General features: G+C 44.7%; 1 protein-coding gene across 5 annotated transcripts in view; it reads left to right on the forward strand.

The window, feature by feature from the left end:
* Positions 1–16,854, forward strand: part of rxrgb (retinoid X receptor, gamma b) — an 87,573-nt gene that overhangs the window by 40,247 nt on the left and 30,472 nt on the right. For all 5 annotated transcript variants that reach the window (XM_065009315.1, XM_065009316.1, XM_065009318.1 and 2 more), the window contains exon 2: positions 12,309–12,538. In XM_065009315.1, coding sequence (XP_064865387.1) covers positions 12,309–12,538 — 230 coding nt within the window. The remainder of the gene's footprint in view (positions 1–12,308; positions 12,539–16,854) is intronic.

Raw genomic sequence — 16,854 nt, forward strand, 5'->3', positions numbered from 1 at the left:
CTCATGGTACAAAAGTAACACAATAGGCTATATACAGGTGGTACCGGTACCAAGTCAATGTGTGGGGTACAGGTTTGTTTATTTATTTAACCTTCATTTAACTAGACAAGTTAGTTAAGAACAAATTCCTATTTACAATGACAGCCTAGGAACAATGGGTTAACTTCCAGAACAACAGATGTTTACCTTGTCAGCTCAGGGATTTGATCTAGCAACCTTTATGGTTACTAGTCCAATGCTCTAACCACTAGGCTACCTGCCCAACGATCTAACCGCTAGGCTACCTGCCGTCAAGGTTACGTTGAGGTAATATGTACATGTAGGCAGGGGAAAAGTGACTATGCATAGATAATAAACAGCAAGTAGCAGCAGCGTAAAACATATCATTGCTAGATGGCCATTTTCAAGTCTTGGGGTGTGGGGATAACCTGGTTCAGTCTGCTTTCCACCAGACACTGGGAGATGAAGTCACCTTTCAGCAGGACAATAACCTGGTTCAGTCTGCTTTCCCCCAGACACTGGGAGATGAATTCACCTTTCAGCAGGACAATAACCTGGTTCAGTCTGCTTTCCCCCAGACACTGGGAGATGAATTCACCTTTCAGCAGGACAATAACCTGGTTCAGTCTGCTTTCCCCCAGACACTGGGAGATGAATTCACCTTTCAGCAGGACAATAACCTGGTTCAGTCTGCTTTCCACCAGACACTGGGAGATGAATTCACCTTTCAGCAGGACAATAACCTGGTTCAGTCTGCTTTCCACCAGACACTGGGAGATGAATTCACCTTTCAGCAGGACAATAACCTGGTTCAGTCTGCTTTCCACCAGACACTGGGAGATGAAGTCACCTTTCAGCAGGACAATAACCTGGTTCAGTCTGCTTTCCCCCAGACACTGGGAGATGAATTCACCTTTCAGCAGGACAATAACCTGGTTCAGTCTGCTTTTCACCAGACACTGGGAGATGAATTCACCTTTCAGCAGGACAATAACCTGGTTCAGTCTGCTTTTCACCAGACACTGGGAGATGAATTCACCTTTCAGCAGGACAATAACCTGGTTCAGTCTGCTTTCCCCCAGACACTGGGAGATGAATTCACCTTTCAGCAGGACAATAACCTGGTTCATTCTGCTTTCCACCAGACACTGGGAGATGAATTCACCTTTCAGCAGGACAATAACCTGGTTCAGTCTGCTTTCCACCAGACACTGGGAGATGAATTCACCTTTCAGCAGGACAATAACCTGGTTCAGTCTGCTTTTCACCAGACACTGGGAGATGAATTCACCTTTCAGCAGGACAATAACCTCAAACACAAGGCCAAATATACACTGGAGTTGCTTACCAAGAAAAGAGTGAATGTTCCTGAGTGGCTGAGTTACATTTTTGACTAAAATCATGTTGAAAATCTATGTCAACACCTGAAAATGGTTGTCTAGCAATGATCAACAACCAATTTGACAGAGCTTGAAGAATTTTTGAAGGAATAATGGGCAAATGTTGTACAATCCAGGTGTGGAAAGCTCTTAGAGACATACCCAGAAAGACTCACAGCTGTAATCGCTGGCAAAGGTGCTTCTACAAAGTATTGACTCAGGGGTGTGAATACTCATGTAAACAGGCTTTCCGTTGTCATTATGGGGTATTGTGTGTAGATTGGTGAACAATAATCTATTTAATCCATTTGTAATTTCAGGCTGTAATACAACAACATGTGGAATAGGTCAAAGGGTCTGAATACTTTCTGCACTGTATAATTAAATGTGTTTGATTGAGACCGCAACTAAAAATCAACATTTAAAAGATATCTAATGCTTGGCTAGTTTCATCTGTGCATCCGAACATATCATTTGTTAACTTGTTAATAGTTAATGTATTGCAAAAGTGCTATTGGATTATGTTTGGTTGTCAAAGCAAAAAGGAGATGTATCTTTTGTGCCACTGACTTAGTCTAGCTTTAATTCCAGTTTGACTACAAATTAATAATTGATATGTTGATGTTCACAACCAAACATCAAAGTTAAAGAATATGATCAAATCAAACTTGATTTAAAATGCATTTAAAGTTTAATTTGATTTAGTCCTATTCTTTAAGTGTTATTTTTGGTTGAGGTGGACACTTGAATCCAACATATTAATTATTCATTTGTAGACAAAGTAGAATTAAAGCCAGACTAAGTCAGTGGTACAGATGGACCTATCAAAGCAGAACATGCATCTCCTTCAAATGTTGATATTTGGTTGCGTTGACAACCAAACACAATTCAATGACTAGTTCGTCAAGGGTACATTGACAGATCTTTCACCAAGTCAGCTCGGGGATTTGAACCAGCAACCTTTCAGTTACTTGCCCAACACTCATAATTCCTAGGCTATCTGCCTGTCTATTTTAGTTAAACCCTGGCTTGAATTGAAACAATAGCTGTTGATGACTTTGCCAACACTATATAGTCCTAAATAGTCTCATTGATGCTATATGACTTATGGTTATATTTCATTTGGTCTCTTAAACCTACTACCCTTTGGAATGACTTTGCAAATATAATTGGTTATTAAGATATCTTTCAATAATGATTCTCATGATAACACATTGGTATTAGTCAGTGACAAATATCAAAAGCTAATCAGGGCTGGGCTTTGTTAAAACCCTGCGTGTGAGACCAAATTAATAATTGTAGAAAGATCAACTCTCCAGTAGGAGGTGCTGCCCAGCCTTGATAGGAGACCTAAGGATAGCTGTAGATAGATCAACTCTCCAGTAGGAGGTGCTGCCCAGCCTTGATAGGAGACCTAAGGATAGCTGTAGATAGATCAACTCTCCAGTAGGAGGTGCTGCTCAGCCTTGATAGGAGACCTAAGGATAGCTGTAGATAGATCAACTCTCCAGTAGGAGGTGCTGCCCAGCCTTGATAGGAGACCTAAGGATAGCTGTAGATAGATCAACTCTCCAGTAGGTGCTGCCCAGCCTTGATAGGAGACCTAAGGATAGCTGTAGATAGATCAACTCTCCAGTAGGTGCTGCCCAGCATTGATAGGAGACCTAAGGATAGCTGTAGATAGATCAACTCTCCAGTAGGTGCTGCCCAGCCTTGATAGGAGACCTAAGGATAGCTGTAGATAGATCAACTCTCCAGTAGGAGGTGCTGCCCAGCATTGATAGGAGACCTAAGGATAGCTGTAGATAGATCAACTCTCCAGTAGGAGGTGCAGCCCAGCCTTGATAGGAGACCTAAGGATAGCTGTAGATAGATCAACTCTCCAGGAGGTGCTGCTCAGCCTCGATAGGAGACCTAAGGATAGCTGTAGATAGATCAACTCTCCAGTAGGTGCTGCTCAGCCTCGATAGGAGACCTAAGGATAGCTGTAGATAGATCAACTCTCCAGTAGGAGGTGCTGCTCAGCCTCGATAGGAGACCTAAGGATAGCTGTAGATAGATCAACTCTCCAGTAGGTGCTGCTCAGCCTCGATAGGAGACCTAAGGATAGCTGTAGATAGATCAACTCTCCAGGAGGTGCTGCTCAGCCTCGATAGGAGACCTAAGGATAGCTGTAGATAGATCAACTCTCCAGTAGGTGCAGCCCAGCCTTGATAGGAGACCTAAGGATAGCTGTAGATAGATCAACTCTCCAGTAGGTGCAGCTCAGCCTCGATAGGAGACCTAAGGATAGCTGTAGATAGATCAACTCTCCAGTAGGTGCTGCCCAGCCTTGATAGGAGACCTAAGGATAGCTGTAGATAGATCAACTCTCCAGTAGGTGCTGCCCAGCCTCGATAGGAGACCTAAGGATAGCTGTAGATAGATCAACTCTCCAGTAGGAGGTGCTGCCCAGCCTTGATAGGAGACCTAAGGATAGCTGTAGATAGATCAACTCTCCAGTAGGTGCTGCCCAGCCTTGATAGGAGACCTAAGGATAGCTGTAGATAGATCAACTCTCCAGTAGGTGCTGCCCAGCCTCGATAGGAGACCTAAGGATAGCTGTAGATAGATCAACTCTCCAGTAGGAGGTGCTGCCCAGCCTTGATAGGAGACCTAAGGATAGCTGTAGATAGATCAACTCTCCAGTAGGAGGTGCTGCCCAGCATTGATAGGAGACCTAAGGATAGCTGTAGATAGATCAACTCTCCAGTAGGTGCTGCCCAGCCTCGATAGGAGACCTAAGGATAGCTGTAGATAGATCAACTCTCCAGTAGGTGCTGCCCAGCCTTGATAGGAGACCTAAGGATAGCTGTAGATAGATCAACTCTCCAGTAGGTGCTGCCCAGCCTTGATAGGAGACCTAAGGATAGCTGTAGATAGATCAACTCTCCAGTAGGTGCTGCCCAGCCTGTTTGGCAGTAGAGTCTCAGGGCAGTAAACAAAGTCCCAGTGAGTTGTTTGGCAGTAGAATCTCAGGGCGGTGAACCAGGTTCCAGTGAGTTGTTTGGCAGTAGAGTCTCAGGGCGGTGAACCAGGTTCCAGTGAGTTGTTTGGCAGTAGAGTCTCAGGGCAGTGAACCAGGATCCAGTGAGTTGTTTGGCAGTAGAGTCTCAGGGCAGTGAACCAGGTTCCAGTGAGTTGTTTGGCAGTAGAGTCTCAGGGCGGTGAACCAGGTTCCAGTGAGTTGTTCGGCAGTAGAGTCTCAGGGCGGTGAACCAGGTTCCAGTGAGTTGTTTGGCAGTAGAGTCTCAGGGCATTGAACCACTTCTTAATGACATGTTGGCAGTAGAGTCTCAGGGCGGTGAACCAGGTTCCAGTGAGTTGTTTGGCAGTAGAGTCTCAGGGCGGTGAACCAGGTTCCAGTGAGTTGTTTGGCAGTAGAGTCTCAGGGCGGTGAACCAGGTTCCAGTGAGTTGTTTGGCAGTAGAGTCTCAGGGCGGTGAACCAGGTTCCAGTGAGTTGTTTGGAAGTAGAGTCTCAGGGCGGTGAACCAGGTTCCAGTGAGTTGCTGGCAGTAGAGTCTCAGGGCAGTGAACCAGGTTCCAGTGAGTTGCTGGCAGTAGAGTCTCAGGGCGGTGAACCAGGTTCCAGTGAGTTGCTGGCAGTAGAGTCTCAGGGCAGTGAACCAGGTTCCAGTGAGTTGCTGGCAGTAGAGTCTCAGGGCGGTGAACCAGGATCTAGTGAGTTGTTTGGCAGTAGAGTCTCAGGGCAGTGAACCAGGTTCCAGTGAGTTGCTGGCAGTAGAGTCTCAGGGCATTGAACCACTTCTTAATGACATGTTGGCAGTATCTTTTGACTCCCCCAGTCTGTTCTCTTGATTGCTTTAGTGGGCATTATGTTTTGTATCACTTTGTCCCAGTGCAACACACACGTAAAAACACACTGCAGATCGATGCACGCGTTAGAGGATACACTTCTCTCTGGAGGGATAATCTGATAGATTTTGAAGTGTGTGTCATTCTGTTACAGATAGACCCCTTTCTCTCTCTCTCTCTCTCTCTCTCTCTCTCTCTCTCTCTCTCTCTCTCTCTCTCTCTCTCTCACACACAAACACACACACACACACACACACACACACACACACACACACACACACACACACACACACACACGCCCCTATTCCCAGTAGCCTGATCTCCAGACCATAGATATTATTAGTTAGTGGGCCACTGGTTTATTGAATTACCACACACTGGAGGGCTCAGTATACACTGAGGGGACAAAACATTAAGAACACCTGCTCTGTCCATGAAATAGACTGACCAGGTGAATCCAGGTGAAAGCTATGATCCCTTGTTGATGTCACTTGTTAAATCCACTTCAATCAGAGAGAGAGAGAAAGGGGCTCTCTGAATGTAGCCATCTCTGTCTGTTCTTACTGTAGCTCTCTGAATGTAGCCATCTCTGTCTGTTCTTACTGTAGCTCTCTGAATGTAGCCATCTCTGTCTGTTCATACTGTAGCTCTCTGAATGTAGCCATCTCTGTCTGTTCATACTGTAGCTCTCTGAATGTAGCCATCTCTGTCTGTTCATACTGTAGCTCTCTGAATGTAGCCATCTCTGTCTGTTCATACTGTAGCTCTCTGAGTGTAGCCATCTCTGTCTGTTCTTACTGTAGCTCTCTGAATGTAGCCATCTCTGTCTGTTCATACTGTAGCTCTCTGAGTGTAGCCATCTCTGTCTGTTCTTACTGTAGCTCTCTGAGTGTAGCCATCTCTGTCTGTTCTTACTGTAGCTCTCTGAATGTAGCCATCTCTGTCTGTTCTTACTGTAGCTCTCTGAATGTAGCCATCTCTGTCTGTTCTTACTGTAGCTCTCTGAATGTAGCCATCTCTGTCTGTTCTTACTGTAGCTCTCTGAATGTAGCCATCTCTGTCTGTTCTTACTGTAGCTCTCTGAATGTAGCCACTTCTGTCTGTTCTTACTGTAGCTCTCTGAATGTAGCCACCTCTGTCTGTTCTTACTGTAGCTCTCTGAATGTAGCCATCTCTGTCTGTTCTTACTGTAGCTCTCTGAATGTAGCCATCTCTGTCTGTTCTTACTGTAGCTCTCTGAATGTAGCCATCTCTGTCTGTTCTTACTGTAGCTCTCTGAATGTAGCCATCTCTGTCTGTTCTTACTGTAGCTCTCTGAATGTAGCCACCTCTGTCTGTTCTTACTGTAGCTCTCTGAATGTAGCCACCTCTGTCTGTTCTTACTGTAGCTCTCTGAATGTAGCCATCTCTGTCTGTTCTTACTGTAGCTCTCTGAATGTAGCCATCTCTGTCTGTTCTTACTGTAGCTCTCTGAATGTAGCCATCTCTGTCTGTTCTTACTGTAGCTCTCTGAATGTAGCCATCTCTGTCTGTTCTTACTGTAGCTCTCTGAATGTAGCCACCTCTTTTTCACCATGTATCGGTTCTCATCAAGTCAATGTAATAAATATGACCATTTTGTATTTTCCTCTCAAGTGTATCCGTTCTGTTTTGAGGTAATATAATAATTTGAATATGAATGTGTAAATGACGTGATTATGGCTAGGCATGTGTTATACTGTATAATTATATAGATCTGAACAGTACTGTCACCTCAGCATTATGGTTATTGTGATGTATTACATACACTAGTGTATGTTTTCCTGTCTGAGTTTCATGGGAAGCAGCAGCAGCCTAACTGTACCTGTCTGCCAGCGTTGTCTCCTAATAATCTATGTAACCTTGGGATACTGATATGATCTCTTTTGAACTTGGCCGGGAGGGATTTGGCAACAGGTGACCTTTGAGTCGCAACAGCATGGGGTCAAAGGTAAACAGAGCTCCTCTGTCTGTTTGATTTCCCCGTGTAATGGAGTCAGTATTACAACAGTCTGCAATGATCTTTCCCAAGTTCTGTTCCTCCTTTAAAAGAATGTGAGTGTGAGAAGTACACAAACATACATTCCGGAGTGTCTGTATACAAACATACATTCCGGAGTGTCCGTACACAAACATACATTCCGGAGTGTCCGTACACAAACATACATTCCGGAGTGTCCGTACACTAACATACATTCCGGAGTGTCCGTATACTAACATACATTCTGGAGTGTCCGTACACTAACATACATTCCGGAGTGTCCGTATACAAACATACATTCCGGAGTGTCCGTACACTAACATACATTCCGGAGTGTCCGTACACAAACATACATTCCGGAGTGTCCGTACACTAACATACATTCCGGAGTGTCCGTACACTAACATACATTCCGGAGTGTCCGTACACAAACATACATTCCGGAGTGTCCGTACACTAACATACATTCCGGAGTGTCCGTACACTAACATACATTCCTGAGTGTCCGTACACAAACATACATTCCGGAGTGTCCGTACACTAACATACATTCCTGAGTGTCCGTACACAAACATACATTCCGGAGTGTCCGTACACTAACATACATTCCGGAGTGTCCGTGGAGTGATTTACATAGAATAGCGTTTGCGTGGGACAGACGGTAGAGTTGGATCAGGTCCGGCAGGGATAGCCCCGTCAACCACCACAGGCCTTTCCATTTACGCATCCTCTGGTGGCAATGCTGGCTTCTTGCCACACACACACACACACACGCACACACACGCACGCACAAACACACGCACACACACACACACACACACACAAACAGCATCCCCCCCCCCAAAGCATGCTAACCTCAGCCACCCCTTTTCTTTTAGGAATCTCACCAGCTGACTGTGTGTCAAATGAGAAGTGATAGTTTTGTACTGGGTCGGGGGCAGACTGGCTATGCTTGTTGTATACTGCTCAGGAAGTCCCTGCTGCTCAAAGATAGACAGCTATTTTATCTTCCCAGGACTGGAGAGATAGTTGGCTAGTTCTGGGCCACAGGGACCATTGAGAGCCACTGAAGTATACTGCATATATGACCGACTGTCTCTTTTCGGTCTTATGTAGCATCATTTGAAATAGTGTTTTTTATTTTTTATTTTTTACATTGGATAAAAGTAGACACTTGGAGCTAGAAAATGGTGTATCATTCACTACAGTTGAGGAACAATGGGAAAGTAATTCTGCTTTAAAAGTTGATAAACTTGTAATCCCACTTTTGAGAAAAAGTGCCTTTGAATGTTTTGGTACAGCTACTGGACAGCTCTTCTTTGTCTGCTTTGTCTACACCTATTCAGCATCGTTCAAACCCTCTTAAGCCTTTAGCCCCGCCCATTCAGCATCGTTCACGCCCTCTTAAGCCTTTAGCCCCACCCATCTCTTTAAGGATTCACATGTCAGGCCATGTGCTAAACAGAGTGAGGAAGGTAATGTAGTAAACAACCAAATATAAACCAAAAGTGGTTTAATGTAGTAGCCTACAATAAGGGGAAAACCCCATGTAAAAATACACTTTGTCTTGTCCTTGGACTATTTCCTAATCTGACTTTGAAAGTGTACAGGTACAAATATTGTATACATATTTTATAATTATTAGATGATTCTTACCCAGACACACTTGTCTAAATTGATGGGTCAATGTGAAGGAAATGCTACAACCACCCCCCAGACACATCTGGGGCGGCAGGGTAGCCTAGTGGTTAGAGCGTTGGACTAGTAACCGAAAGGTTTCAAGTTCGAATCCCCGAGCTGACAATCTGTCGTTCTGCCCCTGAATAGGCAGTTAACCTGCTCATTGAAAATAAGAATTTGTTCTTAACTGAGTTGCCTAGTTAAATAAAGGTAAAAATCTAGCTAAGTGGATGGGTCACTATTGTCCAGAGATGTTCATGAATTACAGTAGATGGCCATAATCACACCTGGCTAACTTGAGTCATGTAATCATTCCCTTGCGAAGTGGAGTATTTTGTTTAGACATGTAGCTAGCTAGCTAAACAATGAACCATAAATCCAACCCATAGCTACAGTACACACTGATCACAACTTTTCCCCACTGATCTTTGTCGATAGCACCCGTTAAATTTTGTGCAGCAATGTTGTTGATAGCAGTAGCAACACTTTTGCAGTTATCCATGCCTAACGTTATACAGTATCTTTCAAAAAGCAACGGTAGCAAAGGTTATCTACGCATACTGTGCAGTTTATGTTATAGACAAAAGCATGCTACATAGCAGACCAATCAGAACTAATCTCTCGTCATGTTCATCTAGCCCACCCATTATCTCAGCCAATCATGGCTCGCGGGAAGGTTCCTGTCTTTTTCCGTGGCTGGCTAAACCAGCTAGACTCGTAATTTAATATTTTATTCGTATTTACAGATGACATACAAGTTTGTTATTTTAAGGCACATGAAAGTTCACATGTTTCAGAAGGCATTTCTGCCCAAATAAAAACGCATTTTGATTAAACACAAAAAAAGTATCATTTGAAATGCCTCTCCTGTGAGGTAGTTACGTGCGGCATACGCCTAGCTTATTGAAACAGGTCACATATAATGTAGGGCCGGGACGATACCTAATAATCAGTCCCAATATACTGTAGCTCCTAAACATCTCTTCTCTCATATCCAGCCGGGCCAGCTGGAAAGACGCCTAAATATCTGTCTGTCTGTGTCTGTTTGTCTGTTTATCTTCTTGAGAGAGCCCATACATTACAGAATGAGAGGAGTAGGGGCTGTAGTCCATTACAGAAGGAGAGGAGTAGGGGCTGTAGTCCATTACAGAAGGAGAGGAGTAGGGGCTGTAGTCCATTACAGAAGGAGAGGAGTAGGGGCTGTAGTCCATTACAGAATGAGAGGAGTAGGGGCTGTAGTCCATTACAGAAGGAGAGGAGTAGGGGCTGTAGTCCATTACAGAAGGAGAGGAGTAGGGGCTGTAGTCCATTACAGAAGGAGAGGAGTAGGGGCTGTAGTCCATTACAGAAGGAGAGGAGTAGGGGCTGTAGTCCATTACAGAAGGAGAGGAGTAGGGGCTGTAGTCCATTACAGAAGGAGAGGAGTGGGGTCTGTAGTCCATTACAGAAGGAGAGGAGTGGGGGCTGTAGTCCATTACAGAAGGAGAGGAGTAGGGGCTGTAGTCCATTACAGAAGGAGAGGAGTGGGGGCTGTAGTCCATTACAGAAGGAGAGGAGTAGGGGCTGTAGTCCATTACAGAAGGAGAGGAGTAGGGGCTGTAGTCCATTACAGAAGGAGAGGAGTAGGGGCTGTAGTCCATTACAGAAGGAGAGGAGTGGGGGCTGTAGTCCATTACAGAAGGAGAGGAGTAGGGGCTGTAGTCCATTACAGAAGGAGAGGAGTAGGGGCTGTAGTCCATTACAGAAGGAGAGGAGTGGGGTCTGTAGTCCATTACAGAAGGAGAGGAGTGGGGGCTGTAGTCCATTACAGAAGGAGAGGAGTGGGGGCTGTAGTCCATTACAGATGGAGAGGAGTGGGGGCTGTAGTCCATTACAGAAGGAGAGGAGTAGGGTCTGTAGTCCATTACAGAAGGAGAGGAGTGGGGTCTGTAGTCCATTACAGAAGGAGAGGAGTGGGGGCTGTAGTCCATTACATGTAGTCCATTACAGAAGGAGAGGAGTGGGGGCTGTAGTCCATTACAGATGGAGAGGAGTAGGGTCTGTAGTCCATTACAGAAGGAGAGGAGTGGGGGCTGTAGTCCATTACATGTAGTCCATTACAGAAGGAGAGGAGTGGGGGCTGTAGTCCATTACAGATGGAGAGGAGTAGGGGCTGTAGTCCATTACATGTAGTCCATTACAGAAGGAGAGGAGTGGGGGCTGTAGTCCATTACAGAAGGAGAGGAGTAGGGGCTGTAGTCCATTACAGAAGGAGAGGAGTAGGGGCTGTAGTCCATTACAGAAGGAGAGGAGTAGGGTCTGTAGTCCATTACATGTAGTCCATTACAGAAGGAGAGGAGTGAGGGCTGTAGTCCATTACAGAAGGAGAGGAGTAGGGGCTGTAGTCCATTACAGAAGGAGAGGAGTAGGGGCTGTAGTCCATTAAAGAAGGAGAGGAGTAGGGGCTGTAGTCCATTACAGAAGGAGAGGAGTGGGGGCTGTAGTCCATTACATGTAGTCCATTACAGAAGGAGAGGAGTGGGGGCTGTAGTCCATTACAGAAGGAGAGGAGTAGGGGCTGTAGTCCATTACAGAAGGAGAGGAGTGGGGGCTGTAGTCCATTACAGATGGAAAGGAGTAGGGGCTGTAGTCCATTACATGTAGTCCATTACAGAAGGAGAGGAGTGGGGGCTGTAGTCCATTACAGAAGGAGAGGAGTAGGGGCTGTAGTCCATTACAGAAGGAGAGGAGTAGGGTCTGTAGTCCATTACATGTAGTCCATTACAGAAGGAGAGGAGTGGGGGCTGTAGTCCATTATAGAAGGAGAGGAGTGGGGGCTGTAGTCCATTACAGAAGGAGAGGAGTAGGGGCTGTAGTCCATTACAGAAGGAGAGGAGTAGGGGCTGTAGTCCATTACAGAAGGAGAGGAGTAGGGGCTGTAGTCCATTACAGAAGGAGAGGAGTAGGGGCTGTAGTCCATTACAGAAGGAGAGGAGTAGGGGCTGTAGTCCATTACAGAAGGAGAGGAGTAGGGTCTGTAGTCCATTACAGAAGGAGAGGAGTAGGGGTTGTAGTCCCATTACAGAAGGAGAGGAGTGGGGGCTGTAAGTCCATTACAGAAGGAGAGGAGTGGGGGCTGTAGTCCATTACAGAAGGAGAGGAGTGGGGTCTGTAGTCCATTATAGAAGGATAAGAGTAGGGGCTGTAGTCCATTACAGAAGGATAAGAGTAGGGGCTATATTTTTCTGGCTAAAGAGGAAGTTGCACAACATCTCTTCTCTGGCGTACAGAAGCAGGATTAGCAGCCAAACAGCAGTGGTTCTACAGCATGTGATGTGTCTGCTATGGAGAACTGTTCCGTTCAGACTCAGCTCTGTCTGTCTCTAACCCTGTCTCTTTGACTCATCCCCACAGATTCCCAAGGGCCGATGAGCATGTCCCACTCCCATGGCCCTCCAATGGGTGGCATGGTGGGGCACCCCTCCGTCATCAGCACCTCCAGGACCCTTCCATCCCCAATGAGCACCCTGGGCGCGCCCATGAATGTCCTGGCGTCGCCTTACTCCGTCATCACGTCCTCCCTGGGCGCGCCCAACACGCCAGGGATCAACTTCGGATCGCTCCACAGTCCACAGATGAGAGAGGTGTGGTGCCACTTAGCTTCACTCAACTTGTGAGATCTGAAAACATCTAATGTTATTGACTACGATCATCCAGAACAATAGATTTTTATCTCAATAGCTAGATTTCCCTCCAATTGGCGAACAAAATTTTAATGCGAATATAAAAAAATCTGTATAAAGAAAACATGCTAATGTTTCCCACCTCGCGGTGTGCTTCCACAAACTGACAGTGTGTGACGACGTAGTGCACACAAAGTGTACTTTTCCCTCTTAAGTTTTTATGTACTGAATAAAAATTTAACATTCAATGTGTTTCCATCACATTTTCAACTCTTACTGATAGTTTTGTCGCAAAAACATTTTTTATTAAATAGCAAATGTGTGTAACAGTATAACTTTAGACCGTCCCCTCGCGCGAACCAGGGACCCTCTGCACACATCAACAACAGTCACCCGCGAAGCATCGTTCCCCATCGCTCCACAAAGGCCACGGGGAACCACTACTTCAAGGTCTCAGAGCAAGTTACGTTGAAACGCTATTTAGCGCGCACCACCGCTAACTAGCTAGCCTTTTCACATCCGTTACATGTGCCTACTCTGGTCTTGGCACGAGCCCTCTAGCCAACGGCTCGCAGATACAGTGCAGGTGGGCTAGTCTTCATGATGAGATTATTATAGATAAGAGAATGTTTTTATTTGTCAAACTGCCGTCAAGCATTGGTCATCATGTCACCAGAATAAGACCCTGGATATTTATTGGAAAGGAGCATCAAGTTCATCACCGTGCACTTTCACCACCCTGTGAAGTTCATCACCGTGCACTTTCACCACCCTGTGAAGTTCATCACCGTGCACTTTCACCACCCTGTGAAGTTCATCACCGTGCACTTTCACCACCCTGTGAAGTTCATCACCGTGCACTTTCACCACCCTGTGAAGTTCATCACCGTGCACTTTCACCACCCTGTGAAGTTCATCACCGTGCACTTTCACCTCCCTGTGAAGTTCATCACCGTGCACTTTCACCACCCTGAGAAGTTCATCACCGTGCACTTTCACCTCCCTGTGAAGTTCATCACCGTGCACTTTCACCACCCTGAGAAGTTCATCACCGTGCACTTTCACCTCCCTGTGAAGTTCATCACCGTGCACTTTCACCTCCCTGTGAAGTTCATCACCGTGCACTTTCACCTCCCTGTGAAGTTCATCACCGTGCACTTTCACCACCCTGTGAAGTTCATCACCGTGCACTTTCACCACCCTTGTGAAGTTCATCACCGTGCACTTTCACCACCCTGTGAAGTTCCTCATAAATTATAATCAGTAGCCTAATAAACTGCATGGTTTCACGAGATAGTGGGAGGACCACACGTCATGTCATCGCGCAACTCCCAAGTTTCCTTCGATATGATGGGTATTACAGTAGATTCCTTCAGTTGGTGGCCAGATGTTCATTCAATGTGTACTGCATGTACAGTATGCACTATATTCTGCTCAAGGACTGAATCAAGGACAGTCATTTTGCTTTCTAAGTGTGTGGTTTTTACATGCCTTTTGGATACTCAGTGTGAAGGTTAGCCGTATCCAATATCTGGCGAGGACACGACATTACTGTAATCCACCACCTCTCCTCTGCCCTCTGCTTGACCTATAAACCTTTAGCCTAAAGGTCAGCTCTTAGTGGCTTGTTGTGGTCAAACAGGCTGGGCAGACTATCCAAGTGGGACGCAGTGTGTGTGTGTGTGTGTGTGTGTGTGTGTGTGTGTGTTTGTGTGTGTGTGTCTGTGTGTGTGTGTGTGTGTATGTGTATCTGTGTGTGTGTGTGTCTGTGTATGTGTATCTGTGTGTGTCTGTGTATGTGTATCTGTGTGTGCCCCTTCTCAGTGTTAGCCTCAGCCCTTGAATGGATTATAGCAGTAATTGCCAAAGAAAGAGCATCTCTCTCAGTTTTCTCCCTCTTCGCTGAGCTTTCATCCTCCCATCTATAGGTTATTACAGGATCATTCACAACAATGGATAAGCTTCACTGACATAAACAATAAGCCCCACCGTAAGGACGCTAATCTTACCGTCTCACACAATGAACTACAACATCCTATAGGAATTCTCTCTAAGTGCTCTGTTATATAAACTACACAGCAGATAAGGGTTTTGAAGGTCAGCCCTTCAGACAATGCTCCATCATACGTAAAGTGCTTTTGTGTTTATGTCTATGTTTCACTATCTGAAGCCAATGGCTGCCATTGTTACACTAATTATCAAGTTTTAGAGATTATTTGAAAGGGGGAGATACAGTGTCGTCAAAGAGTATTTGCCCCCTTTTCTGATTTTCTCTATTTTTGTTATACTGAATCAGATCTTCAACCAAAACCTAATATTAGATAAGGGTAATCTGAGTTTACAAAAAAAAAAGATGACAAAATGTTTGTTTTTTTTGGGGGGGGGGGGGGGGACAAAGCCAGAACTGTGTGCTATAGAGGAGAGGATATCCTCTACTACAGTGGTAGGACGGATCTGGGTCTGAGGGAGACTGACTGTGAGCTATGGATGGATGCGTTTGTTTCTCCATTCAGGATGGTGCACTAAGCTATTCATGGGGCGCAAGTTTCCTCACAATATTGTTTTGAAAGGTTTGTTTTAGGACTGATGCCCAACTTAGCGTTTTACTCAATTGCGTGTCTCAATAGCTGCTGATGGAGATTATGTCTAAGCCTCCTGGAGTCTAAGCCTGGGGGGGGGTGAGGGGGGTTTGAAGTGTCTGTCCAATATCTGACTAACTCTGCTAGCTCATGGCAACATGGCCATTTATATCTAAAGTAAATGGAGAATGTGCTGATGTACACACTACCGTTCAAAAGATTGTGGTCACTTAGAAATGTCCTTGTTTTTGAAAGAAAAAAAAAACACTTTTTTTTTGTCCATTAAAATGTAATCAAATTGATCAGAAATACAGTGTAGACATTGTTAATGTTGTAAATGACTATTGTAGCTGGAAACGGCAGACTTTTAATGGAATGTCTACATAGGTGTACAGAGGCCCACTATCAGCAACCATCACTCCTGTGTTCCAATGGCACGTTGTGTTAGCTAATCCAAGTTTATCATTTTAAAAGGCTAATTGATCATTAGAAAACCCCTTTTGCAATTATGTTAGCACAGCTGAAAATTGTTGTGCTGATTAATTAAACAATAAAATTGGCCTTCTCTAGACTAGTTGAGTACCTGGAGCATCAGCATTTGTGGGTTTGATTACAGGCTCAATATGGCCAGAAACAAAGAACTTTCTTCTGAAACTCGTCAGTCTATTCTTGTTCTGAGAAAGTAAGGCTATTCCATGCGAGAAATTACCAATAAACTGAAGGTTTCGTACAATGCTGTGTACTTCTGTACAAACTGTCTCTAACCAGAGTAGAAAGAGGAGTGGGAGGCCCCGGTGCACAACTGAGCAAGAGGACAAGTACATTAGAGTGTCTAGTTTGAGAAACAGATGCCTCACAAGTCCTCAACTGGCAGCATCATTAAATAGTACCTGCAAAACACCAGTCTCAACGTCAACAGTGAAGAGGCGACTCTGGGATGCTGGCCTTCTAGGCAGAGTTCCTCTATCCAGTCTCAACGTCAACAGTGAAGAGGTGACTCCGGGATGCTGGCCTTCTAGGCAGAGTTCCTCTGTCCAGTCTCAACGTCAACAGTGAAGAGGCGACTGGGATGCTGGCCTTCTAGGCAGAGTTCCTCTGTCCAGTCTCAACGTCAACAGTGAAGAGGCGACTGGGATGCTGGCCTTCTAGGCAGAGTTCCTCTGTCCAGTCTCAACGTCAACAGTGAAGAGGTGACTCTGGGATGCTGGCCTTCTAGGCAGTTATTTGGATTTTTACGAATTATCTTTGAAAGACAGGATCCTGAAAAAAGGATGTTTATTTGTTCGCTGTTTCTATATATATATATATACATATATATATATATATATATATATATATTACATATGGCGTGTAAGATAAAGGTCTCAATCAAAGCATGAGCTAAGTATGCGTTTAGCCTGTTTATATCTAGTAGTAATAGTTTATATCTAGTAGAAATAGTTTATAACTAGTAGTAGCTAGTAGTAATAGTTTATATCTAGTAGTAATAGTTTATATCTAGTAGTAATAGTTTATAGCTAGTAGTAATAGTTTATAGCTAGTAGTAATAGTTTATATCTAGTAGTAATAGTTTATATCTAGTTGTAATAGTTTATAGCTAGTAGCAATAGTTTATAGCTAGTAGTAATAGTTTATAGCTAGTAGTAATAGTTTATAGCTAGTAGTAATAGTTTATATCTAGTAGTAATAGTTTATAGC

Source organism: Oncorhynchus nerka, linkage group LG24 (genome assembly GCF_034236695.1).
Source record: "Oncorhynchus nerka isolate Pitt River linkage group LG24, Oner_Uvic_2.0, whole genome shotgun sequence".
NCBI classification, from domain to species: domain Eukaryota; kingdom Metazoa; phylum Chordata; class Actinopteri; order Salmoniformes; family Salmonidae; genus Oncorhynchus; species Oncorhynchus nerka.